At 38.7% G+C, this 27,469-nt stretch overlaps 1 protein-coding gene across 1 annotated transcript in view; it reads right to left on the bottom strand.

Annotated features, from left to right (window-relative positions):
- Nucleotides 1-27,469, bottom strand: part of RANBP17 (RAN binding protein 17) — a 4,607,784-nt gene that overhangs the window by 2,987,141 nt on the left and 1,593,174 nt on the right. Inside the window, exon 12 of the mRNA XM_044069092.1 lies at nucleotides 19,298-19,491. Coding sequence (XP_043925027.1) covers nucleotides 19,298-19,491 — 194 coding nt within the window. The remainder of the gene's footprint in view (nucleotides 1-19,297; nucleotides 19,492-27,469) is intronic.

The raw sequence follows: 27,469 nt of genomic DNA, 5'->3' as shown, positions 1-27,469 counted from the left end.
GAATCTGGACTTACGGAGTCCCCCTCCACTGAAGTGCAGTCCAAGGGGGAAGGGATTTAGGAAGAATAATTAGAAGTTATGTACTTACCATAACTTGGCATCTCTGTTACCCATTTTCATTACTCCTCACAAATGGGTCTAGGATTCAACCGTTGGATCCAACTCGGCCGCATCTACCAGACTTTGGATACAAAACTCAAGCTCCTCCCTCTACCCAAAATGCCCCATTTCATTCCCAACTCCTCAGGTCGAGTTTGCTGCCTTACCCCTACAGTATCATGGAGATGGAACAGACACAAGGAAAGATGGAGGCTCAAACCAAGTACATGAAGGTTCCTATGTTACCCAAAGATCTTTCTAGGAGTGACAAGGCTGGGGGATGGCTGGGAAGGAAGGAAGGTGAAGAAGAATGAAATAGACAACACAGATGCAAATTTATGGTAAGTACATAACTTCAAAATCTGATGATGTCCTTTTCTTTCTTCCTCACAAATGCATCAGAGTCCCCAGCTACATAACTCGCGGGAGACCCTCAAGGAAGGACAAGCCAAAGCACTGTTGAACCAAAGGAAGCTCTGCTTCTAGAGACAAGATCCAATTTGTAATTTGCAACAAAGGCATGAGTCTTGACCAAGTAGCTGCAGTGAAGATATCAATTGAAGTTCTTTTTTTTCCCAAAAACATCTTTATTAAATTTTCATATATGACATAGGCAATCTTACATTTATATAAATGAAAAACAAACAAAATGACATCACTTTAGTTGCAAACAGTATACATCACAGACACCACTAAAACAACTGCAGTTGCAAACATTATATCTCACTTATAATCCATCCATTCAATGTCAGTTAAGCATTATATGGCTCATTCAAATCTTGCCTCTTAAACCTCATTCCTGCTCTGCATAGATTGTTCCCACAATTTCCATTTTTTTTCCACTGTAGTTTGCTCCTTCCCTTTTCTAAAGATCCCAATTTCAATTGTTTTATTTCTGATACTATATTCACTACTTCTAGTGAAGTTGGTCTAGACTGATTTCCATTTTCTGGTAATTGCTTTTCTGTCAGCCATGATAATTAGACTCAGCAAGGCTTTACTACATCTAGGCAATCCCGATTCTGTATCATAGCTCAAAAAAATAATCAACCCAGTCAATCCAATCTGCTCACCCATCATCTCCAACAGAGCTGTCTGCAGGGAACCCTAAGGTCTGCCAGCTCATTAAGCTCCCAAAAAACATGTTGCCAGCTACCACCTTATTGCCCATCACACCTCCAACATTTGCTATCCACCTGAAGAAAAAATATTTGGACTCTAATTGGGGTATATAAACACCCATGTAAACACTTCCAGACAAATATCCCAAATCTTCTAGACTTTGTTGCATATTTGGGAGATGTACATATATCCCCCCACTTTTGTCTCTTTGTGAATTGCTTATCCACTCTCTCTTTCCAATCCTTTCTAAGCTCCTCTGATTGATTCTTATAATTATCATACAATATTTATATGCTTTACTAATTATCCCTTTTTAATGGTAGCTTCTGTTCTAAATTCTATTAAAAACTCTACCAGTGCTGGTCTTTCATTCAGGAGCCCCCTATTTCTTTATCTTTACCTATATTCTGATATCAATCCTTGATACAGAAGGAATCTCTAACCTGCAGTCCAAATAAATTCTTGGCCTCTTCCCATTCTATTATCTTTCTCTTTCTAGTTATTTGCTCCCAGTGCCTTGGTTCCTTTGTCAGTTTTTTCCAATAAATTCCAGCCCCTCTTGCCTATTAACTGTATCCCTGACCACAGTTATCCCTATCACAAAATCTCTTTTCTCCATTCTCGTGTTGGTTTAGTTCTTAGAATACTCCCTGCCATTTTATGAATATAATGATTTTGTTCTCCGTAAGAGTCTGGATCCAAAATCCCAATCTCTCTTTATTTCTTGAGCTTCTTCCCTGTATCAGCATAATTTCTTTCCACTTTGAATTATAGTTTTCTGCTTGTGCTATGTATAACAGCCTTAACTGTGCTGCTGTAAAATACCCCCTCACATTGGGTAATCTTAGTCCACCTTGTTCTATTGGAAGAATCAGCTTATCCCACTTGACCCTTGCTGTTTTCCCTTCCCAGATAAAAACCTTCAACTCTTTTTTAATTGCTATCCACAGCTTCTCATCTGCTTGATAAAAATATGCCTGACCTGTGTAAAGACTAAAGGGACCAAAACATCTTAATGGCTTGTATCTTAGTATCCATATCCATATAACAGAGCTTCCAGTTTCTCAATATTTGTATTATCTTCTGTTTAGTCTCTTCCCACATATCCTTAGCTGCCACAACACACTAATTTCTAATCCATACTTCTAAATACTTCATTTTATCATGACCCCATAAATATGGATATTGCTGGTCCAATTTGTGTGTGGGTACATAATTTACCGCCATTGCCTTTGTTTTAGCTTCATTAGTTTTTGTACCCCAAAAACTTGAAACTGTCTTAAAATGTTCCACGACACTGTAATGTCTCTTTCCGGTTTTGTCATGTATAAAATAATATCAACTGCAAATAGAGTCAGGTTTTCCTGACTACCATACCAGTTACATCCTTGAATTTCTGAGTCCCTTATTTTCTTTGCCAATGGTTCTAAATATAATGCAAACAACAAAGGAGAGAGTGGACAACCCTGCCTGGTTCCTCTATTCAAGCAGAAATTATCAGAGAGGACCCCACCCACTTTAATTTGCACCTCCGATCCCTCATATATTCTTCTTATCAAACTTACAATTGTATCAGGGAAAGCAAATGTTTCCATTGCCCTGCTCATGAAGTCCCAGTCTACTCTGTCAAATGCTTTCTCTGCATCAAGACCCATCAATAAAAGTGGTATTTTCCTACATTATGCTTCCCTCTGGATCATCAATGTTCTGTTAATACTGTCAAATGTTTGCCTCACCTCTACAAAACCAAACTGATTTATAGCTATCAATTTTGGTATCATGTTTGCCATTCTTTTAGCCATTATAGACAAACACTTTATAATCATGGTTTAGTATTGCAATGGGCCTGTATGAAGCTAGATCTGATGGATCTTTACCCTCTTTAGGTATTACCGTTACCACCGCCTTCTTCCAGGATGCTGGTACTGCTCCTTCTCTTAAAATACTGTTAAACAAAACCTTGCAGATCTTTAACATTTTTCTCTCCTATCTTCAAACTTCCACAGGAATACCATCTGTTCCTGGGGACTTTCCTGTAGACTGGTTATACATAGCCATTTTTATCTCATCCCTTCATATCCTGTTAGTAACCGAGTCTCATCTACCTCTAACCTTGGCATATTTAGTTCTTCCATAAACATTTTCATTTGTACCTTTTCTTGATTTTCATATTTCTCTGCTTTACACAAACTTTCATAACATTTCCGAAATATTTCTAATACTTCTACAGGGTCTCTTGTTATCTTCCTTGTTACAGGCTCCCTAAGTTTGTTGACAGCCCTTTCCACTTTCTGTTGCGTAAGTTGTTGTGCTAAAAGTTTTTGTCCTCTAGAATTATCATCAAAAAACAGTTGCTTGACATAAATCTTTCTAAACTCTTGCAGATTATCGAGGTAATCCCTTATTTTCTGTTTAGCATTCTGCAGTTGTTCCTTTTCTTGTGCTGAGAGATTTCCCCTATTTTGCAATACTTAAACATTTGTCAAGCCCTGCAAGTAATTCTTGTTACTGTTTAATGATATCTCCCTTTTTTTATTTCCACCCTAGTTTTAAACTCCACTTTAATTTTATCCCACTCCCTAGCTATGTTTTCAGAAGAAAATTCTATATTCTCTAGTAGCTCCTGAATTAATTCCAAAACCCATTCCTTAAATTAGTCTCGTTTCAACCAATAAGTGGGAAAGCGCCAGTGTCTCATTTTTATTTCATTACCTTGCGTTTTTATTTTAGTTATTATTGGCACATGTTCTGAAATAGTTATTGGGTACATTTCAAGACCTTCAATTAAATGCACACATTTCCTGTGAGATATAAAATCTATCTTGCCTAGCCCAGTTTTTGTATTTCGGTGAGTAATATGTAAATTCACTCCGGACTCCTAGTACTGAATTCACATCTTCCATGCCAAACATTTTCATAACTTTCTTCAAAAATCTAGCCTCATTTGTTATATTTTCCTTTCTAGGCCCCGCAGACACATCTTCACTGTTGCAAATCATATTTCAGTCTCCACCTATAAGTAATATTCTTTACTGAAAGTGGATTACTTCTCCCAGAATTTTCTTAAGCTCCATTATACCAGTTTTAGGGGGGGGATGTAAATGCATGCCAGTGTAATCCTCCTCTTTGGCCAGTAGCCCTTTAGTACTATGTATCTTCCATTATCTTTTTTCCTCTTCTATCACTATTGGAGCTTCTCTTGCAATTACTCTAAGTACTCCCTCTTTTCCTTTGCCCCAGGTATTCTGCTGAATAACCATCCTGAAAATCTTTCTTTATCAAATTCACATGTTCAGTTCTTTCCAGGTGTATCTCCTGTAGCATAGCTATTTGCACTCTACATTTTTTAACATAGTTCACTGCGCTATTTTTTTTTTTTATCTGTAAGACCATTCAGATTGAAAGACATTACAAAAAGGATAATTTTCTTATATAGTTTTTATTACCACCTTTTATGTATAACTGCTTTTTTATTAAATGTGTAGTTTCAACTTTTCTGTTACATGTATATACTGTTCAGCAGATTGGTCTTTTGTACAGATGTTTCATAGGTTCATAAGTTGGTACTAAGCTATCGGCCCTACGGCCTATACAAGCCTAGCCATAACAATTCCCTGGCTATTTCTTCCCACACTATTTACTTTCCTGGACGCCTGTCTAGCAGGGCGACTGATGTGATCCCTGGGGTGAATTTCCTTTCTCCCATCCAATCGTGTACAAAGGGCAGGGATCTTGTCATATTCATTTGCGCCTATGCCACATCTTACATATCTTTTTGTTTTTTTTGAAAGCCCTCAAACAGAACAAACAACTCCACAAAAAAAACTCCTAAAACATATTAACTTAATAAGAACATACAAAACTATGTACATCTTCAAATATTGAAGTATTTGTGTCCTAATAAGAACATAAGTTCTTCTAAGTTGATAGCTACACAGTCAGGAAAAACATTAACTAAAAAGAAAGGTTAGTCATGCTAAGACGCATGGTACAGCCTGTGCTATTAGTAAGTGGTACTTGATTTTTGTATATCTTTATAGCTCTCCCAGTTGAGAAAGCACTTAAATGCTTTCAGTAAACACTTTATCCAAAACATTTCTCTTTATCAAATTGTGCTCTAGTGACATGCAAACCAGACACAAAACTGCTAAGGGTACCTTGTTTATCAAAAAAAGCCTTACAACAGTCAATATTCTTTTTCATTTACATGCTTTGTAATAAACTTGTTACTGGATAATGCCTAGGGTTTTAACCCAGTCATTGCCCTATTCAAGCATGGGAAAAGGCACCCTGATTTTTTCTTTTGTCATACTCTCTTAAGCAGACTCGTCTGCTCTCCCCCCATCTCCTCCCCTCCTCTTTTTTCATTGCAGTGCCTACATTTCTTAAAAATGAACAAAGAAAACGAGAGAAGAAAGGTGAAAAAAAAAAAAAAAAGCACTTGTTTATATTAGTATCCCCACTGCATTAAGAAAACTGAAAACTTTACTTCAAATCTAATTGGTTTTGTACTTTCTTTAAAGGTGTCACACCAGGGAAAACCCAGATTGTTTTCAGAGAACATTATGTCCCAGCCAATTTCTCTGTTCTTTTTTCCATTTCCCTCAGCCAATCCCCTTCCACCAGACTGTCCACAGTTTCTCTTTTATCAGATTGTCTCCACAGAGACATGAAGACCAGCTGCAGAAATCCCAATTATTATACATTCATGCAGTTGCTAGAAAAAAGCCTCATAAGATTCAATATTCTTTTTTATTTATTTATTTATTTACATTTGTTGACCAGGCTAGTCTAGCTGGATACATGTCCATTTTCAGTAGAGGCCCGGGGAGAAAAGCTCCAAGCATAAGTAAATTACAAAATACAATAATTAAAAAATGACTAGATTCAAATACATTAGAGAGCACAAATGCTTGGAAGAAAAAATAAAAATTGTTTCTATGAACAATAGTACAGAGTCTTTGCGTAGGTTTAAGATACAATCAAGTACAGAGTCTTTGCATAGGTTTAAGATACAATCAAGTACAAGTTTACACAATCTTTTAAAATCATCATTCATTAAGTCAAAGAAAGAGAAAAGGTACGAAAACATAAGGCCTAGTATAAAGTTAGCTTCTATTGATTAATGCTGCAGAGGGGCCATAGCCCAGGAGGAAGGGGTATAGCAAGAAGAGAAATAAGAGGAAAAGTATGATTCAGTCAGGCTTAGAGCAGGGACAAAGCCAATGTATTTTTAGATGTTCTTTGAGATGTTTCATGAAGAGTGGTGTAGATGAGAGAGATGTGAGTGTTCTAGGAAGCTTGTTCCAGATTCTGCCCACAACATCGGTAAAAATTCCCTTGCTCTCTCTTTTAAAACAAAGGTCATTAGCCATTTCCCCATGCAAGAATGAAAAAGAAAGCATTTACAATTCCCATTACACTTAAAAATAGCATGCAAAGAAAACCATGCACCATAAATACAGTACTACTAAGAAAAAAAAGTGTTTTCTTTACTTTCAATTAGCATTCTCCTCCTCTTACCCTCCCCAAAGCATTTTTCTGAACATTAATGACATGAAGTAGGGCATGTACTTTAGAGTCCCCCACACAAACAAATTTAGAAAAAGTCCAATACTTCCAGATTTTTGTTTTCTGTCATATTTCACAAATATAATTACTGCATTGTAATCACACATTAGGTTGCTGATTTTATTACTGTTTTACATCACCCAAATCCTGTCTCTGCTTCATTTCCAACGTACTCTTGAGTCTTCTAGTCACCTCTTGTGCTCCCTTCCTTCTCTCCAACATTTTCCATTGAAATACTAGAAAAGGCTTCACAGGTACAGTCTCTCCATGGTCTTTATTACCAGAGAAACAAGAATAAGAATATCCTTCTGTTTCACAGCTCAGTTTTTGTATTTCCTCATTAGCATTCACTTAATCAAAAAATTATTTTGTCCCTCCAGGGAAGAATACCTTGAAGACAGTTGGATACAGCAGTCTGAATCTCATACCTACGTCTCAACATTCTCTGAGCAGTGTAATGAATTTACTTCTCTTTTGCTTGGTGTACAATGTAATCATTCTCCACAAACACTCTGCTGTATCCCACTTTTAGTATTTTGTCCTTCTACTACAGTTTTGTCAGAATCAACTCCTTCTGCTGGTAGGATTGCATCCTTACTATTAAAGGTCTAGGTTGCTTTCTTATAGCTAGGTTTGAAGTATACACACAATGTGCCCTTTCAACTAACAATTTCTGCCGTGGAACACCAGTCCAGTTGCTTATTTGTGCTTTCATAAAATTAATGCAGTCTGTTCCTTCCAGCTTCTCTGGTATAACTCCAGGGGTTTCCCTAATTGCTCTGTCCTCTAATTATATTATTTTTTAAAATATCTCTTCCTGAGCAGTCTCATATTCAGCCAGCCTTTTCTTCATTTCGACCTCTGATATTTGCAGCTTTATCATCTCATCTGAGTATCTGTTTAAAGCTTCTTCCATTTGTTCCATCCTTTTGTTGTTTGTGTTGAAATAGTCTATCAGTGTTTTGTTTATTTTAACCAAGTCTGTATGCAGTTGTCTTATATCTTCCTGCAGGTTATTGGAAGCCATGGCTGAAGGTTGCATTACTTTTTGCTGAACTGCAGAACTCTCCCCAGTCAGTGTTTCTCACTTTTTGTAGCTGATTTTTTTCCAGGTCTTCTGTATTTCTTTATTGCTGGCATCCAGGCAGTGTACTTACTAGCTAGTTACTGAAATTTACCCATTAACACAAGTCTACTGGCCTTCTCTGCTGAGTTTCTGTTTTCACACTGGGAGAGCTAGAAACAAGCTGTTACTCAGTGTGCAGCCATCTTGGAGGTCACATCAATGGATGTTCTTGAGGAAAAAGCTGATGAACTAGTCATATATTTAGTGGAGTGAGCTCTACGAGGGTGAGGCAACTCCAGAACTTTCTGAGAATAAATCAGATAAATATAATCAGTGATCCATTTGGCTAGGGTAACTTTGGAAAATGCTTGACCTAAGTGATTAGGGGAAACGGACACAAACAAACAGCTGATCAAACATCCTGTACTGTTTTGTTGTGAATGTAAACTTGTTCTGTGAATATAAATATGTAATTGCCTGTTAACATCAAGCAGATGCAGCATATATTCGCCTTTAGGATCATAGGTGTGTACTAGGCTAATGGCCCTGGGACCTTTACAAGCCTAACCATAAGATTAACTTGGCATAGTGCCACCAGACTTTAGTTACCAGTGCCTCTGTCGAGTAGAGCCACTGGAGTTATACCCAGGAAAAATAATCAGCCCTAGCAAGTCTTGGACCCAAGACCCTGCACAACATAGACACAGCAAGTTACCTCTAAGCCACCAGAGCTTTATTAGTAAAGTTAGGGGAGAAAACTGGTCATTGAATGGACCAGTTAATATTAATTTCATTAGCCACTTTAGGCAAAAAAGAAGGGTTGGTTCGAAGAGACACTCTCTCCTTATGGACACAAATGTAAGGAAGCCAAGCCGATAAAGCTTGGAGCTCAGAAATTATTTTTGCTGAAGTGATAGCTACTAAAAATATTGCTTTCCAAGAAATAAATTTCATATTGCATTTGTCCGCCAGTTCAAAGGGCTTCTGAGTTAAATCTTGAAGAAATCCAGGTGAATCTTTATTTAATTTATTCTTAATTTCCAAAGCAATGTTTTATTAACCATGTTGCTAATTTTCCAATGTTTTAATTCAGTGTGTTATGTACAGAAAGTGTGTTTTTTTAGTTTTTTAATGTTTGTATTTTATAAATTTTTTAGTGTTGCAATGTGGAGTTTTTGAACCATGTTAAGAAACAAATGCATGTGGCCAAATAAATAAGACCCACAACATATTCACAAATTGCAGACAAATACATAGAAAATAAAATGTCATAGCACCCAATGAAAATTTACAATAGTTCAATGTCATATTAAAATGTGAAAAATTTAGCATTACAATTCCATCTGAGTGTTTATTTTTAATTTATTTTTGAGGTAACACTAGATTGTTTATGAGCTAGTATTGTTTGTGAATATTTATTTTCGGTATTTATAATTGTTATGTTTATAATTTTTTTGTGGAGGCCGAGGAGAAAAACTCCACTATCTAATGCAAAGGGACAAACCAGCGAGAGCAAAAACACTATCTAAAAAGTCTCCACAATCTAATGCAAAGTAACAAATAATGAGTAGTAACAAAAGTACATTCAAAGTACAAGGCAGTTTAAGACACAAAGAAAACAGCATTAAAGTACATAGACACATTAAAAACACATAAAAAAAGCATTAATCCAAAACAGTTCAGTAAGAGTATTAACAGACAAAACTCAGTAAGTAAGTACATTTTCATAAATAAGTTTCATAAAATATTTAAATGTGTTAGAGTAAGATAAGTACACTTTAAATAAATGAAAAGAGTTAGCAGAGTCAAATTAGAAGTATAGAAAGTAAAAGATAATAGAAATAGAATGTAGATGTAGAGCTAGTGGATGCATAGAAAAAGAAGAAGGTAGTGTTCAGCTAAGAAGTCTTCAGGTGAAAGTTAGTGGAATGAAATTGTTTTGAAAATGTTTGAATGGGAGTTTTTAAAGTTTGGGCTAGTTTTTCTGGAGGAAAAGGATTGGAAAGTTATAACACTGTTTTTAAAGAACTGAGGAGAATAGTATTCTATTGGAAATATTCTTTGCTAGAAAGTTTGAATCAGTAATTTATTTTGAATCAGTAATTTTTTTAGGTTGTTAGGGTTTTTATTAGAGTGATGGGTTTATCAGAGTATATCTGATGGTATATTTGGGGGGTGGTGAAGGGAATAGGGTGGTTGGTAAGAGGGTGAGTGGTGGTTGAGGTTCCTAGGTTGGAGGCCCCTAGTGTGTTGGTGGTTCAAGGCAGTGGTGGTTTATTGGCAATGTTGCAGTAGGCTTAATTAAGCAATATGTTGATAGGCTGTTGTTAGATAGTATGGGGATGGATATTATATGTATAGTAGATGGTAGATGTATATAGTAGAGTAGATAAGATTTGATTTGTTAAGAGGTGTTGCTTCAGGTGTTAAGAGCTTTTAGATTTATTATAGAGAAGACCTATTTTTCTATTAGTTGCTTTATGATAGTTTTTAAAGTACTCCTAATTTGAGTAAGTTTTCAATGGTGAGAGTAAAAGTTTGGTTGTTTGTTGGAAGTGAGTGGAAGTGCCATAGGGAGAGAGGTGTGTGGGTGAAAAGAGGAGGAGTTTAGTTGGTGGGTGTTTTAAGAGGAGCAGAGATTGGAGGGTTATTGTTCAGAAATGGTGAAAGTTTTAAGTTTTTGGAGAAAGTTTTAGGTTGTGGATTGTGGCAGAGCAGATGATGGGTGTGTCATGTGAATGGTGTGGTGGGTAGTGTGGTGTGGTGGTTCAGGTGGCAATTAAAAAGAATAAAAATAAAAAGATGGAAAAAAAGAACCCCCTAAATCGAGCCCTGAGTGGTAAAGAAGTGGTAGGGAGAAGTTCAGAAAGATGTAAGTTCATAAAACAGCTGTTTCCGATTCTGAAGAGTGGAAGAAGTAAAACAGTTTAACAAGAGAAGAGAGAGACAGAGATTTTAAAGCAAGCAATGGGGGAGTGGTGGTTTTTGGTGGTTCACCATGTCAAAGGCTTTGACAAAGAAGATGAAAGATCTGAGAAAAGGTTTATATTATAATTCATTATATAATAATAAGAGGCTGTGGTGGAGTGTGGTGCTGTGGTTAAAGCCATGTTGGCAAGTAACTAGAGGAGATTTGTTAGATTAGGTGATAGGAAGCTGTTTGTGGGTTTTGTGGGATGCATTTCTCCATTATTTTAGAATAAGGAGCTATAGTGCTATTATAGAGTAGTTTAAGTATTCAAATGAATGAAGAGTGAAGAGATGAGGAGATTTTCCAGAGTGAGGGTATAGAGGGTTCTTTTATTATTTTGTTGATTTCGTTGATTAGAATAGGAGATAGGGTAGGCAATGGCTACCCTACCTGGCTGGATTCAGCAATTGGTGGTGTGAGCTGGGGGAGGAGGTTTGAGGTTCTGAGTAAGTGTAGTAGATAGAGGGTATAGGGGGGGTATGGGTTTGGAGAAATAAAGTGGAGCTAGTGTAGTAGGTAATGAGGGTCGGGAGGAGGCTGTTGGTTGGTTAGTTTATGGTTGGATTGGCGAAGTTATTAAATGCATTAGCTGTGTGTGAGGAGAGGAGGGGCAGGCAGGAGGTGGGTGGGGAGGTTTTGCCTTGCCAGGGGATAGTAGTGAATTAAAACAGGACAATATCCCTAGAATATCTTGATTTTTTGATTAAATAACATCTATCTTCTATCTCTTGGAAAGTATCCTCCTTAGAACATATGTCAAACGTATAAACTGTGATTTGATTTGGTTTTTTTTGCAATGTGTGGAGGAGGATGAAAGCTGATGGAAAGTTGTGTTATGTATAGGATATTTCCTGAAAACCTGTGTACTGAGAGTGTCATCTGGTTGTCTTGTTATTAACACATCCAGAAAAGTACCTTGAAGAGCCACAGTCAAATCCCAAGGAGAGGAGGGATCCTTTATCAGAGATCTAAGGTAGCAGATTCCCTTTATGAAAGCCTTGCATAATCTAGAAGATGCAAGAGATAATGATTAATTTCAAGTGTGGAAGCTGGATATGGCTGCCAACTGAAGTTTAATGGTAGAAAAACTAGCCCCTTCCTTAAAAAGATTAGTGAGAAAAAGAAGAATGGCAGAATTAAGTGCCGAGAAAGGATCAATATTCTGACTAGACAACCAAATAGAAAATCTTTTCCATTTGCTTCTGTAAATTTTCTTCGTGGGATGCCTTCTGAGAAGACAAGATAATGTCATGAACCGGGGAAGTGGGCCTGGACTGTCTTACCATCACTGGAAGTGGAGATACCATGTGGTCAGTTTGAGGGCATGGAGCTTGGGATGTTGACTTTCTGATGGACGGGATAAGAGATCCTGAGCGGGTTCCAGTATCCATGGAGGACATTTCAAGTGAAGAGTGGGGTTAGCATAGAGGAGACCAGGGGCCACTTGTGAATCAAAGCATCCCTCTTTGACTCCCCCGAAGGGGTGATTAGAGCAAAGTACTTGCTGTACTTCTTGTTGAGGGGAAACAGGTTGCAGCAAGGCTGGCCCCAGCAGCTGAAGATCATATTTGCTACTGTTTGAGGGACCACTCGTGAGGAATCAGGATGGACCTGGTGAGTCTGTCTGCCAGTGCGTTGGTCTTCCCTGGTATATGCATTGCAATAAGAAAGCAGTCTGAAGAGATCACCCATTCCCAGACCCTCATGGTCTCGCTACACAATGGGTAGGAATGGGTTCCTCCTTGTTTGTTGATGTACCAAACTACTGACAAGTTGTCCATATGGATTGCAATAGTCCCAAGAGGGAGAAAGTCCTGAAAGACTTGCAATGTTAGAAAGACTGCTTTCATCTCTAAGACATTTATATGCAACTTATCTTCGAGAGGGACCATGTGCCCTGGACCATCTTTCCCATGAAATGCCCCACCCCACACCAGTTAGGAAGCATCTGTGGTCACTGTGGCTACTGGGAGATGAAGAGAGAATGGTCTGCCCAGAAAGAGGTTGTGTGACTGAATCCACCAGTGAACATGATGGTTTCCAAATTGGATTGAGTTTTGGGGAAATGACAGGCTGGGGTTAAAATGACCATCCCATGAAATGCCCCACCCCACACCAGTTGGGAAGCATCTGTGGTCACTGTGGCTACTGGGAGATGAAGAGAGAATGGTCTGCCCAGAAAGAGGTTGTGTGACTGAATCCACCAGTGAACATGATGGTTTCCAAATTGGATTGAGTTTTATGGGAAATGACAGAGGCTGGTTAAGAATGGACCACTGAACCGCCACTGTCCACTGAAGGATTCACATAAAGAATCTTGCTAGAGAGACTAGAAGAATGGCAGCTGACACTGACCTAAGAGCTTGTAAGACTAGTTCTGCTGGAGGAGACTGGCAACACAGTAAGTGCCACACCTGACTTATCAATGATGTGATGCGGTGAAGAGGTAATGATGCTACCGGATTCATAGTACCCAACTGAGATACTATCAATTCAAGCGTTTGTACAGGAGTCAGCTTTGATTTGGCAAGGTTTATTGTAATGCCTGGGGAACTGTACATCTGGAGCAAGTATTCCCTGGCTTGCAGAAGTTGATGCCTGGTTGAGGTGGTGAGGAGACAATCATGAAGATAGGGAAACACCTGGAATCCTTTGAGTCTCAAGTGAGTTGCCATGACTGCCATGTATTTGATGAATACTCTGAGAGCTGTGGTGAATCCAAATGGCAGTGCTCTGAATTGGTATTGGCTGGCTCCCAGCTGAAAGCCCAGGTGTCTCCTGGAGTGCCTGTCTATTTTGATGTGATACTACACATCCTGGAGATCTATAGAGCACACCCAAATGTCCTTGGACAGAAGTGGCAGGATGGACTGAACCATAACCATTCGGAACTTTGACCTCATTACATACTGATCCAGACTGCTTACATTCAGAATTGGTCTCAGGTCCACTGTTTTATTTGGTACTAAAAGGAAGTGGGAGTAAGTTTCAAATCTTATTTGTTCATGCGGGACCTCCTAGATGATTCTTTTTTGTACAACTTTTGAAATTCTTGAGCTGTGTACTCCCTCTGACTGTGTGGAACGTTAAGGAGTTTCTTCCTTTGGACAGGAGGTGGAAGGGAAAAGGATGTGTAGTAACCTCTAGATATCATACTTAGCACCTATGCACTGTTTGTGAGATCTGTCCAGGCATCTAGATACAGGGAAACATGACCCATGACTACCTCAAAAGTGGACAGTCAGGCAGCGCTTCAGGAGTACTGATAAGGCCTATCAGAAAAGGAGTCTCTGAAGTCCTGGTTTTGCAGATCTCCTCTACCTCTGGGGTGACATCTGCTACTGAAACCTTCTCCTCCTCTTCCTCTGGAGGATGTATCCCTGCTTGAGTCCTGGAAAAGTCCCTGATATTTCCAAAAATCATATTTTCTTACCACTTCGCTGATTCCTAAAAAAAGAACACTGATGGGTAGAAAACTTGGTTCCAATGGCAGACAAGGTCTTTCCTTCCTGCTTGCAGCAGGTAAGTGTATCCTTCACTGATGGCCCAAACAAGGAGGAGTCATCAAGGGGGGCATTAAAAAAGATACCTTCAAAGGGTTCCACAAAGTCAAATAGCCAAATCCAGGCATGTCTCCTAACAGCTGTGCTTGAACTGGTTGCTTGTGATGTACCCCCACTGTATAGAAGATCAGCCTCATTGATGAACTGGCAATAGATGAAAGAGTAGCCAGTTGTGGAGAAACGTTCTTGAGATCCTCCGCCGACATGGTCTCAATGAGAGAGTTTGAAAGTTCCTTGATCAAATCTCTCTGTACGTGAGCAAAATGTACCAAGTAATTTAATGACCTCAGTGCAAATGTGGCTGAGGCGTAAACGCACTTTCCAAATCTGTCCATTTTTCCAGACACCCTGTTCAGTCGATGGACAGAGGAGCTTTGCTCAGCTAGATCCTTCTTAGTGGCTGCCGCCACAGCTATGGCATCAACTGGGACTCCCTTGCTCCAGTGGGATTTGTCTGAAGGAGGAACTAAAATTTTATCCTGGTGCTTCGGATAGGCTCGACAGTGTCCGGTTCCTTCCAAAACCAGCAGGAAACTAGAATAATAAGTTCATCCACTGGGGGGGGTCACCCAAGACGCAGATGGGCCAGTCCTGAAACCCTCAGGAACACCGATTCTTCAGGAGGAGGAGCTTGGGAAGAGCAGCCACCCTTCTACGGATTTCCAAGATGTCCCCAAAGGAGACATCATCAGGTGGCAATCGGCAGGGGGGGGGATCTTCTCCCTCATCAAAATCGATGTCTTCTGTGACAGACTCCACAGGGGAGTCTATGTGCCTCCTCTTGCATATTTTCATTTAAGGAACCTCTTCCGTGGGTTGCTCGGGAGAGGTGTCAGAAGAAAAGGAGAGTCTCTCTGGGGAACCTGTGTGGAGGCTTTCTTGAGCTTTTTGACCCTGAGGAGCAGAGATGATGGGCTCAGAGCATGGAGATCCAAGACCGGAGAGAACAGTTCCCTATGCAAAGAGAAAACCCTTCCTACTACCTGAAGGCTGAAAGACATGGATAAACCTCTCCCCCCCTCCACGGACTTAAAGCAGCCAAAGAAGAAAGGTCGGGGTCAACCCCGGATTTGAGCCCTCCGGACAGGATCAGACCTAAGCTGTCCAGGGCAGAGGCACTGAAGAAGGTTCATAGGTTGGTACTAGGTTATCGGCTCTAGGTCCTATACAAGCCTAGCCATAACAATTCCCTGGCTATTTCTTCCCACAGTATTTACCGAAGGGAAGGATCAGACAAGGTTGCAGCCAAACCAAACCTCTCAGACCCGGTACTGACCTCTCAGATCAGAGACCCGTTCTCATCCGAAGTTATGAGAGCAGGACTGATCAGAGATACCGTTGGAGTCATGGAAGGGGTCTTTCTCGGATTACACAATAAACCTCCCAAGGAACTTGGATCCTGGGACTCCAAAACCACCAGTCAGATGAGAGAAGACGATAGTAGAAGATGGGCAGGTGTGTTCATGAATCCGAGTGGGGAAGGAGCTGGCAGAACCCCCATCTGGATCTCAGCCCTAAGGAATCTCTGCATCATCCTGTCCATGTCTGCTTTTGTCAAACTCCTTGAAGATCTGGATGAAGCAATGGACGGGGGGCTGGGACTGCTTTTTTGGAGTCTCGATGGCAGGACTTGCAAGACTGGCTTTAGCAAAAATTCAGGAGTGCAACTGGCTGGATCCCTGTGTTTAAGATCTGAGAGGGTGGTAGATGGAGCCGAAGAGCTAAAAACATGGGCTGGACCAGTCAGATCTGAGGAATGCTGTGGATAAGAGGGTCAACCAAACGTCATCTGAAGGTGTGGGATCAGAGAGTTTCTTCAACTTCTCAGTGGGGTCCAAAGGAGTCATCTGAGATTTCGGAATGGGCCTTTTTCTAGACTCTAATGTTAGCTGCGAAACTTTAGAGGGAGTTTGAGCCCCAGAAGCAGCTGGTAGAAGTCCATTCAAAATCAATTTGTTTCTCCAATCTGAGAGTGCCCTGGGATTAAATGTTGCACAAACAGTGACAGGTGAATCAAGGTGGGCAGCTCCAAGACAATATATGCACGTCTTGTTGAGCATCAGAATTTGGGTCTTATGCCCACAAGAAGTGCAGTTTTTGAAACCAGTTGATTTCTCCGGTCTGTCTGGTTTCTCAGACACAGCAATGAAGATATAGTAGTAACCATGAAAAAAAGGAGTTACAAGCAATCACACAGTTAAACTGCAGAGTAACACTATACCCACACTAATACCACTATTTTTTTTAACAAGAAAAAAAGTCTATATAACTATCTAAAGAAAAATACAGAAATATAAAACTCTACAGGACCAAGCACCAACAACAGTACCAGAAATGTAAAAAAACAACAGGACTAAGGAAGGTGCCCTAGCGCCAGTGAACAACTGGATGGCAGAAGGGATGCAGATAGAAGTTACAAGTAACCAAAAATGAATAGGTATAGGCAAGAAAAAAAAGGCAAAAATAACACCCCCAAAAAACGTGCTCACTGCTTGAGCTCAGAGCATGCGTTTTATCTCAATGGCAGCAAATGATATCTGAGGATTTGTGGATGGAATGGGACATTATGGGTAGAGGGAGGAGCTCGAGTTTTGGATTCAAAGTCTGGTAGATGCGGCCGAGCCGGATCTGATGGTTGGATCAAAGACCCATTTGTATGGAGAAATGAAAAGGGCAACATCAGATGCCACGGATTCTTCCCATGAGTTCAAATCCTCACCAGAGGAATCCAATTCCCTAGGCCTCTTGAGTGGAGTGGAACACCAGGGAGGAACAAGAACAAAGACTCACTTTAAGGGGCTTCAAGGTCATCAAAACATTAAACAAATCCTCAGTGAATTTCTGGCATTCGTGTTCGGGGATCTTTAACAACAGGAGAGTATGCTTTGTTTTTTCTTTTTCTCTGGGATGTCCACTCGAAACAACCTTGGAGAGACAGACCCCTGGCGTGACTCTATAATAGTTGTAAGAATCTCCTCTTGATGAATTCCCCTCAGTACTTTGGATATAATCAGCCAAGTGTCCCTTCAATATCAGGTACAGACATGTAAAAAGCCGTCCGAGATGTGCAAGAAGCCGAAAACATGCAGGCCTCTGATGAGGTCACGTCAAAGGAATCCAAAGCAACCACAGGACAGTCCTCTGGGCTTTCACTGGCCTTGACAGAAATGTCCAGGAAGGCTGGAGAGCAGCCAGATCAGACCTAACATTTTTGGCCTTTTTCTTGGCAGATGGCTGGCCATCAGAATATGAGAATTCCGCTATAGCACTCTGAACCAACAACTTAAGACGTTGGTTCTCCAAGTATATGGACAAGGAGGAGAGACAACTAAGAAGGGTCTTAAGCACAAATGCCTGGCAAACAGAGCACTGCATATGATCATGGGAAGCACCCAAGGCAAACAATCACAGGCTGTGACGGTCTTTATGGGGAATCTGCCTTCCACACTGCCATTTTTCCCTTCCTGGATGACATAAACACACTAACCACAAGAAAGAGGAGAAACCTCAGTTGGGCCATTATTGAAAGACATGGCTTGGTAACCAGCACAGCAGAAGGGCATTCAGACCGATGTTCAACAACGGTGTTTTGACTGGTGGCAAAGAAGTTCTGAGTGTGTTCATCCGTACATCACCATTATGCTCTACCCCTGTGCAGGTAGCTTATGTGTGACATACGATGCCTATAAGAACTAAAAGCTTTGATATTCTGGTCGGACATTGGGCTATACTTGGCAGGAAATTCCTTAGGTAAAGAATACTGCAACAGTGATATGGAAGGACATCTACCGAAATATTTTCATTTATACACATTAAAATTGTATGCATCGTGAAACATTATACACCACATAAAATTCCTCCGATCAAACTCCACCCAAGAAGACCTGCAACATAAGTGAAGATAATGTACATAAAAAGCACATCATAGGATTTCAGGAAAACAAAATGCACTTATATAATTCAACATGGTGGTGGTAGAGGGCATACCTGAATTCCATCAGTGAAACACAGTGTCTACTACATTCAGTACATTACAATTAAGAAAATGGCAGAAGGTGACATAACACAGTATTTCACAGAACTGTAATTCTAGGCTAGCACAAATTCTCCTTACTAAACCATAAATAAATCAGATCTATATCAGAATCGCGAAGTCTGACAATATCGAACACGATATTGTCGACACGAGATTACCAAAAGCGCATAACATTGAACGTTTAAATGGAAATCTCCGTAAGGGGAGATTTCCGTTTACTTCAATGTTGTGCGATCTTGGAGTTGGTATATTTAAGTAGCGGGGGTGTGGGGGGTGCAGGGGGGCTTGTCCCCCCTGCGTAAACACTTAAGTTTAATTTATTTTGTTTTAGGTTTTTTTTATAATCATTCGATGGTTTAAGACTTCGATGCATAAGGTTTGATCTTTATGCATTCGAAGTATTAAACCTTCGAGGTTATAATATAGACCCAATAAATCAACCTTGTCAAACTTACATTTTCTTTTCCTGCAGTGACCAGGTCTGGCCTTTGGTCAACTGGTGCCCTAGGCAAAAGGTCTCCACAGCATCCTCCAACACCACCCTGTGCCCCCATCCTAGTCTGCCTATACCATCCAGATTACTGGAAAAGCACCCTGCTAGAGCGGCGTCCCCTATGCGGCTGCCTAGTTGGCTTATGCCTAAGGCCGTCTATGGCAGAGGCCCTTTATCCCATTTTATAATACTACTATCAAAAAGAGTCCCTTCTCAAACAGCAGTTTGATGATGGTACTATAATTTCAGCATCGGCTCTACAAAGCTGTATGCAACAGCAAGAGAAAGAAAATACTTGCTATTTGTGCTTTGATTTTAGTAAAAGGAAAGGCAATGTTTTATGCATGGTATGTAGCAGGAAGAAGAATGCAAATACCTTCCTGCACAGTGATATCCATAGTCCTTCCACTAGGAGAGCGAAGCAATTCCTGGTAGGTTTGTGCAGCTTTATCGAACAACTGCACAAGAAGGGCACAGGTCTTCTCATATTCACAGCGGCTGACTGTGCACAGCTGCTCCAACTGCTGAAATAATGTGGTTGTATCATCCAGCGGGTCCTCCAATCCATCCCTAAAATTTACACAACAAGAAAGTGTTAGCTTTAACAATCCTTAGGTATTATCAAACCAGTTACTACTACATTAAGATTTATCTGACACTAACTGCAAAACAATGCTAATACAGTACAAGGTAGACCTGTGATAAAATACAGCACTTTAAAGACAAATTTAAAAGCTAACTTTACATGCTTCTCATACCTCCATGGCTACTCAGTTAAATGACAAAACCCAGTTTAATACAAACACTGCCACTCAAGATCAGACAGAGAGAACCAACAGTTTGAAAATAACTTCAAAATGTTGAAAAAGGGTGAAAACAACACAGGCAAATGCAACCAATACAAATGAATACTGCAGCCATCTTGCATATGTTTACCATTACTTTTGCACAAAAGATGTTTCTCCTGCTATCATTGCTGGCACACATCTAGGAAGGCGAAAGCACGGATACACTATACAATCTCAACGTACTAAAATGCTTATAGGTAGATTAAGTGTGTTTGTGTGTGTGTTATGTTTGTTTAGTTAGGTAGCTGAATGTGTGTGTGTGTGTGTGTGTGTGTGTGTGTGTGTGTGTGTGTGTGAATGGTCACGATTGTAGTATTCGTGATTGTGGGTTTTCGTGTATGTGGTTTTTCGAGTATTCAGTCTCGAAATACTGAATTCGACATTTCAGTATTTCGAGATTGTATAGTGAATCCGAAAGCACATACTAAAAATAAATAAGTAGAATGAACCAAGTGGCTGTTTCATTGTAACAAAACTCTACACAATCTATATTATGTACAATCTGACATGATGAATTACTGTAGGACAGTGTAAAAATGTTAACTCAGAAAAATTTGCTAAAGCAAGAAATTAAACATATAGTCTAAAATTAAAACCCTTACATTCAGGCTCTGTAAGCAAGAAGCCATAATGGCCCCAAGTTATGTTAATTTTTTTACAACTGAGAAAAGTTTCACATTAATAGATCCAAATAGTGATTTTCTAAAATTTACTTATGAATGGAATAATATAATAAACTTAAAGGTTTATTAAAACAGTGGTAAAAATTAAGACTTCTAAAAAGTGTGTTGAAAGTAATGCTTATTTAGAACACTGCAGAATGCATTCATGAAATTTAAACATTATTATTAAAGGGCAAATGATTACAGCCAGTTTATTAACTCAGAATGATAGTGATTTTGAAGCAGAAGCAATAGCTCTGTCAGACCATGTTTTAAATAGAGGATACCCTGGTAATAATATTCTCCAATTACTGAAAAGTAATACGTTTCAGTGGAGTGTTAGATCATAAGCCAGGGATTGTAAATCAGTATAACAGAGTGGCTACAAATGACAATTCCTTAGTTAAAGCTTTGATTACAGGAATTTCGGTGAACAAATGAGTTATTAAAATATTATTAGGACCAATTGGAAAATATTACAAGGACCCCTCCTGGACATGGGCAGTTATTACTAAACACAATCCTGGGTATTGACTAGAGTATCATTGGTATTACATTGGAATGAAACGGCTAGGCTTGAAATGATGTCTGGGTTGATAGCCTACTCATTTCCTATGATCCTTTGATTTCACCCACTATACAGAGTTTAGGTAAGTCAACTAAATTTGTTTTAAACAAGACACAAACCTTAAGGATCTTTTTTCAGAAGGACTTGAATGTTTCTTTACCAAAAATAAGACAAAACTATGTGCATTTAGATGTGAAGATAGCACTTAAAGCTGATTTATAAACCACTGTATGAAAATATTATTTTGAACAGTATTATTATTTTTGTACCAAATTATTTCAATTGTAAATTTATACTACTTATTATGAGGCCTTGTTTAGGCATTCAAGCGTATGCACTAGTTTTACTGGTTTTAAATTCATGATGATATACTGCATTCTTAATTTTAAAAGATTTGATGCAGAACAGGAGTTAGATTGGCTAGAGTTACTGTTGGCATGTAAAACTGAATGCATGACACACACCTACTTTAAATGATAAAGATACGTACCATAACAGTACAATTTTGAATATCTCACTGCCACTCCCTCCCTCCATCTCACTTCTTTTGTATATCTTTAGTTGGTGGGGTAAAGATTTATATACATATATAATGTAAAAATAAATATAAATAAATATACAATATTTATTTATACAGCATTTTGAATTTTGGTATTTTCACAAACAGGTTGAGAAATGAAATATCTAGATCTGGTCTCCAAAAATGCTCTTTTCCTTGGTACCAGAAACATTTGATGTCTCCCCCTTAGGTCGAAAGGCAATGGTTCTATGACAACTAGAGTCAAGCATGGGTCGAATAACTTGATGAAATAACTGTTTAATGTGGAGGGTGAGGAGAAATTCCCTGGAAAGGAGGTGTATGTTGATAGAGATTGTATAAATTAAAACGCTTTCCCCAAAATTATACTGTGTGTGCAGTAAAAGAAAATACAAGGCCAAACAGCAGTTTTCAAAATAATATGGCTTGCTTTGCAAGTTAAGTGGTGACCTTTTATTAAAAAGATTTCTTGTAAATGTTCATCTTAGATAATAATAACATATAGCGGTGGGCTTATTGTAAATGGCATCCTGTTATAGAAAAAAAAAGAAGCTGACTTTCTGTGATCTTTCAAATGCAGAAATAAATGAAATAAAATACAGACACTTCAAGTGATGCAACAATGACATGGAGAGAATTTTTGTGAAGTCTTCAGATACAGGAAGGAAGAAAATAACCAAAGGACATAAAACAGAAAGCAATCATGCAAACCAGAAGAGCAAGTCACAAGGACATTAAAAATAACATTGGTTAGCATTTAAAAGAGTATATAAACGGGACAGTATGTTTCACTGTTTAGTGACGTTTGTGGACTGAGTGTACATCGGTCTATAGTTATTATTTATTCTAGCAATTTTCTAAGTTTATAAGATGAACATTTGAAATTTGTCCCTATTTTTGGGACTGTATTCCCCCATTATTGGCTTCATCCAGGTTTTTTGTGCTAAGGTTGACAGCTATGGCAAGAACTGAATTCAATGAATATGTTTGAGGGCTGTATTCCTTCATTACTGGGTTTGTCCAGGTGTTTTGTACTACGAGGTTGACAGCTATGGTGAGAACTGAATTCATTAAATGATAGCCATTTAAGTTTCAGTCTTCCTCTCTTTCACAAAGCAGCTGATTTGGCGTAGTGGTATGTTGCTCTGACTGTTTTGCACAGGGACTTTGGCAGTAAAATGTATGGTGGTAACACAGCATTTCACTTTCACAAAGAAGCTGATTTGGCATAGTGGTATGTTGCTCTGAGTGTGTTGCACAAGGACCTTGGACGTAAAATGTATGGTGGTAACACAGCATTTTATTCTAGCAACTTTCCAAGATAATATAAGCAATGTTTAATGTGTCCCTGGTTTTTGGGCTTTTGACCCCCCCCCCAAAATAAATGTTGGCTTTTTCCAGATTTCTTGTGCTGCGAAGTTGAGATGCAGTTGAGTATTGAGTAGATTTTACAAGGAGCTGAGAGCTGCAGGGGAAGAGAAGTTTAGTGCTGCTTATGCTGAGTCTGCTTGCACTGTTAATAGCACAACAGGTTGTGTACTTGCTTTTGATGCAGAAGGCTGTGGGTTCTACTCCCACAAGGGGTGGATGCTGCCATACTGAGAATGTCCTCCTTGGTGAAGATACTAACTATGAGCCTGTTATCAGTTTGCCATCCATTTCTTATTGCAATATTACTAGTTTATCATTTTTTTAATGTAATATATGCAATTTATTCCTCAGGGGCAACAGACACTTTATTTTTCGATGAAACCATGAAATATAAAGGTGTTTGCTAGCAGCAACCTCTTCATTAGTTACAGATTTCTTTAATGTGGAATTATTTAGATGACTTTTACTTCTTCAGAGATTGTGCATATTTACTGATAATGGTGGACTGTAGAATTGTGCATATTTACTTATAATGGTGGGCTGTAGAATTGTGCATATTTACTGATAATGGTGGACTGTAGAATTGTGCATATTTACTGATAATGGTGGACTGCAGAATTGTGCATATTTACTGATAATGGTGGACTGCAGAAGTTTGAGTAAACTTTTATGATGGAAATGTTCTGAGCTGGGAGGTTTTGTCATTATGGGTGCATGCATTTTGTTTCATTGTTTACTGGAAAAATGTTCACAACAATAAATTTAAAACGCCCTCTAACAACTGTACTGTACTGTACAAGGAATATTATTTAGTACAATCAGGAAGGTGTATCAAAGAGCACATGTATGGTTCATATGCAAGGGGCCTATGATTTGAAAACAGCCCAAAATTAATCTTTATCTGCCACTGGTAAAAATGTGTTTTCTTTGAATGTGGGTTTCGATGCTGTTTCAATGAATGTGAGTTTCAAGGGCAGAGTAAGTTTTAATGCTAAGTCTGTTTTCATTGTGAGACTGCATTGCTTTGTTTAGAAGATGTCTTAGTGTTTGTGCTGTAAAATGCAAAATAAAACTTTCAAATGAAGTCCAAATCATCATAGAAGTAAAGCAGTATGCACATTAGTGTTTATGGTAAATGGAGTGAAATAGCCAAGTAATGGATCATTGGAATGGCTGCAGGGGGGAGGCTCCATTCGACCATGATTTTGTGAGGGGTAAGGGCGGCAAACTCAAAGACAGCCCTAGCTGAACTATACCTCCCAACTGTCCAGATTTTCAAAGAATGAATAGATTTTTGCTTCTTATTTTTGGTTTGTTCCTCATAAAATTTGTGGTTTTCTGGCAAATCATTTAGGAATTAAGTCACTAAATAATGACACACTGAGTTTCAGACTTCAGGACCTTCAGAAAAATGCATGCTGAAGTAAGACCTGTTATTCTATCAAATGTCTCAGTTTATACAAGAACAATGTTTAGTACTGTTTATATGTTCCCCCAATATATTTGGCCTGGTCCAGACTTATTGCAGTAACAGGTTGAGAGGTACATGCAAATAAATTGCTTTATAGAATTAGGCATAGCCAAACCTATCAACTGTCCCCTACATTTGGCTCAAAATGTTGCTCTTCCCCCTAATAATCCCTCCGCAAAATAGCAATTTTAGAAGAAAACATGGAAGGTTTACAATTAAGAAATAACTGTAATAATCAGAGTTATAGATTACTTTCATTTCAGAAATGCATGTAGATTCTTTTATTTTTTCAGCTGCTCAGCTCAAGTTAGCAGTACTAATATTAAAGTGTCCCTTCTTTGACAGGTTCCCAGCTGTATTGTGTAGCTATTTTATATTTTTGCATCACATTTTTGGTCCATTTTTCATATAATTGTGTTTTTTTTGCAAATTAGTGACAAATCATTAAAGACTGAAGTTAGAAAATAATGACAGACATTTGAGTTTCAGATTTCATACCCTTTAGAAAATACACACTAATGCAAGACCTATTCTGTTATCTTTCGAAGTTTATAAGAGCAATATTTAAAAATTGTCCTTATTTTTGGGCCTTTGTCCCACTTCTATGTATGGGTTTGTCCAGATTTCTTGCTCTGAGGTCGAGAGGTATGACAAATGTGTCAGGGCCATCACAGTCAGCCAGAGACATTTCAAATTGTGACATACTTGTTGCACCCCACTCCCCATGTAGTGACTCTGGATGTGTCCAAGCAAGGCAAGGAGTAGTTATGCAGTGTAAATGTGCAGAGTATCACCCATCCAAGGTAGACACAAGTACTACAGTGGCTTTTCATCTGTCCTTGATTTTGCAGATTGGTCTGGTTTCTGTCATATTTTTGTACTGTTGATTTATGCTTATTACTCAGAAAGTGCCTGTTGCTCTGTGTTTAAGTAGCAATGTTTTAATGACCATCAGGTAAGCTTGTCTGAGATTGTAAGATGCAAGTAAGCTTTAATAAGCATACTGTTAAAGAATTGCCAACATTGAAAGCCTTTCTGTTGTTGCCATGCAGAGAGTACTTAACTAGATAATGTATAAGCCTTGGGTATTGAAATGCATATGACAGTATTTGTAATAAAGGACAGGATTACATTATTTTAAGAAGCTCATTACACTTGTTGGAGACTTCCAGTCATCTCTGCAGGCTTTACCCGTAAACTAAACATAATGCCAATCATGTGTGGTCCATAACCTGTACAGTAATCCCTTAAGCAATGTATCTTGAGCTTGTTTCTTGTTTGCTTTTCATTTTTTACTTTGATCATGTTTTCCCCATGAAACAAGTAGATAGTCTTCAGGCAGCAGGTCTTTTTTGGATAAGAAACATTTTTACAAGTGGGGGCATCACAGAGATTTCTACTTTCAGCATGTTACTTGGTACTTTTGTAAAATTGAATACAAATTAAAATTAGAACTGCAGTGCAAGGAGAAGTGGTTTGAGTTGAGTGCTGCTTGTTTCTTATACTTGATTTTGACTGGCATTCCAGTAATATATTTAAAAAGTAATTTATTTTTTTATGCCTCATAACCTTTGCGTTTCCATCTAGATATTAAGTAAGCTGTCATGCAGCCAATGCACTGAAATATTTTTATTCTTCTACACTTCATTTTGTCTTGATTGGAATCTCATAATGAAGGTTTGGCACCCAGGGCAGCGTATTTAATTAAAGTTAGTTTTTGTGGTTTTGAGCATAGCTCCTCCCCTTTCTGGTTGGCTGCACCCCTTCCCATTGACCCCACCCATTCAGCTGTCTCCTGCAGTCCCCCTTTGATTTGAAGTCACCAGCCGCCACTGGGAGGGGACACTATGAAAAGATGTCCTACTTGATACAGGGGCAGCAGTCTCAGTCACTAACAGTTATCTATAAATCAGTTCAAAAAATCTTACATTCAAGGCTTTGATGGCAGCACCTGCATGGCCATATGCAGTAAGCCAGTTAAAATATGTTTCACAGAAAATGGATATTCAATACAGGGTACATTTCTTATGAATTCCAGTTGCGGAACAATCCTTGGGGTTTATATTCTCGGCAAAGTGGGAATAGTAACTGATTTCAATAACAAGGTTTTATGGTCAGCCACAGCGGAAGACAATTAAAATACAACTCAGCAATTTCCTTGCTTTGTAAATGACGTAAGTAACTATAAAAAAGACATTACCAAGAGACATTCACAACTGCAGGATAAATGGGAACAGGTAAATCATAAATAGAAAAGAGTATATATGCAAATAACCTGCAAACATCAGGGTACACAGAAAAAGGAGGTAAGCAATAAACAGAAGGAAGGACAAACCCCTTGCCTTACTGAAAAGGGTAATTACAAACACTAACAGTATAATAAAAATGGTAAATTATGACCAGTACAATATGGGGATAATCCTCCCTATAACCCAGATCATGGCAGGCAATAGGCATTAAAGCAATAAATTAACAGAACACAGGTTATCAGTTGGCAGCAAAGTACAGGGATCTTTTAAAGCAATGGAAGGCAATGTTAGTAAACAAAACTCAGTGTTAATTAATTAAACAAAGGAGACAAAAAAATAAATATTCATTTACTGGTTTAATAAGCCAGGACGGATTTAGAATAAACACAGAAATAACCTACAGACATACAGATACAGAGAAAAGTTAATACAGATATAGTGTAAAGTTAAAGTTAATACAGATACAGTAAATACATTTACAGTTATGCAAATGGTATATGCAAAACTAAACAATGCAATTAAATGCTGGGTATGTAAGTCCACACCTACGTCTGGAACTGGAGTAATATTTAAGGCAGTACGTATGACAAATCCTAAATAACAAAAGGTTCTATAGTAACAAGAGAGGGTCAACCCCCCCCCCCACACATTAAAAGTACAGTATGTCTCCAAAGGCAGCTTATACATACAGCAAACAGGATCAATACTGGTAAAAAAATCAGTGACTGTAATGTCATATTTTCAAAAGAATGTCTCACATAAAATATAACAGCAAACAGTCTTATAAACAAACTAGTACAGCAAAAACATCATTAGTCAGACTGGTTAACTGCCATTCTGG

The sequence above is a fragment of the Protopterus annectens genome, chromosome 4.part0 (genome assembly GCF_019279795.1).
Source record: "Protopterus annectens isolate FY-2018-M chromosome 4.part0, PAN1.0, whole genome shotgun sequence".
Taxonomy (NCBI): Eukaryota; Metazoa; Chordata; order Ceratodontiformes; family Protopteridae; genus Protopterus; species Protopterus annectens.
Note: the sequence above shows the minus strand (reverse complement) of the source record. Positions and strands in the feature narration are given on the sequence as shown.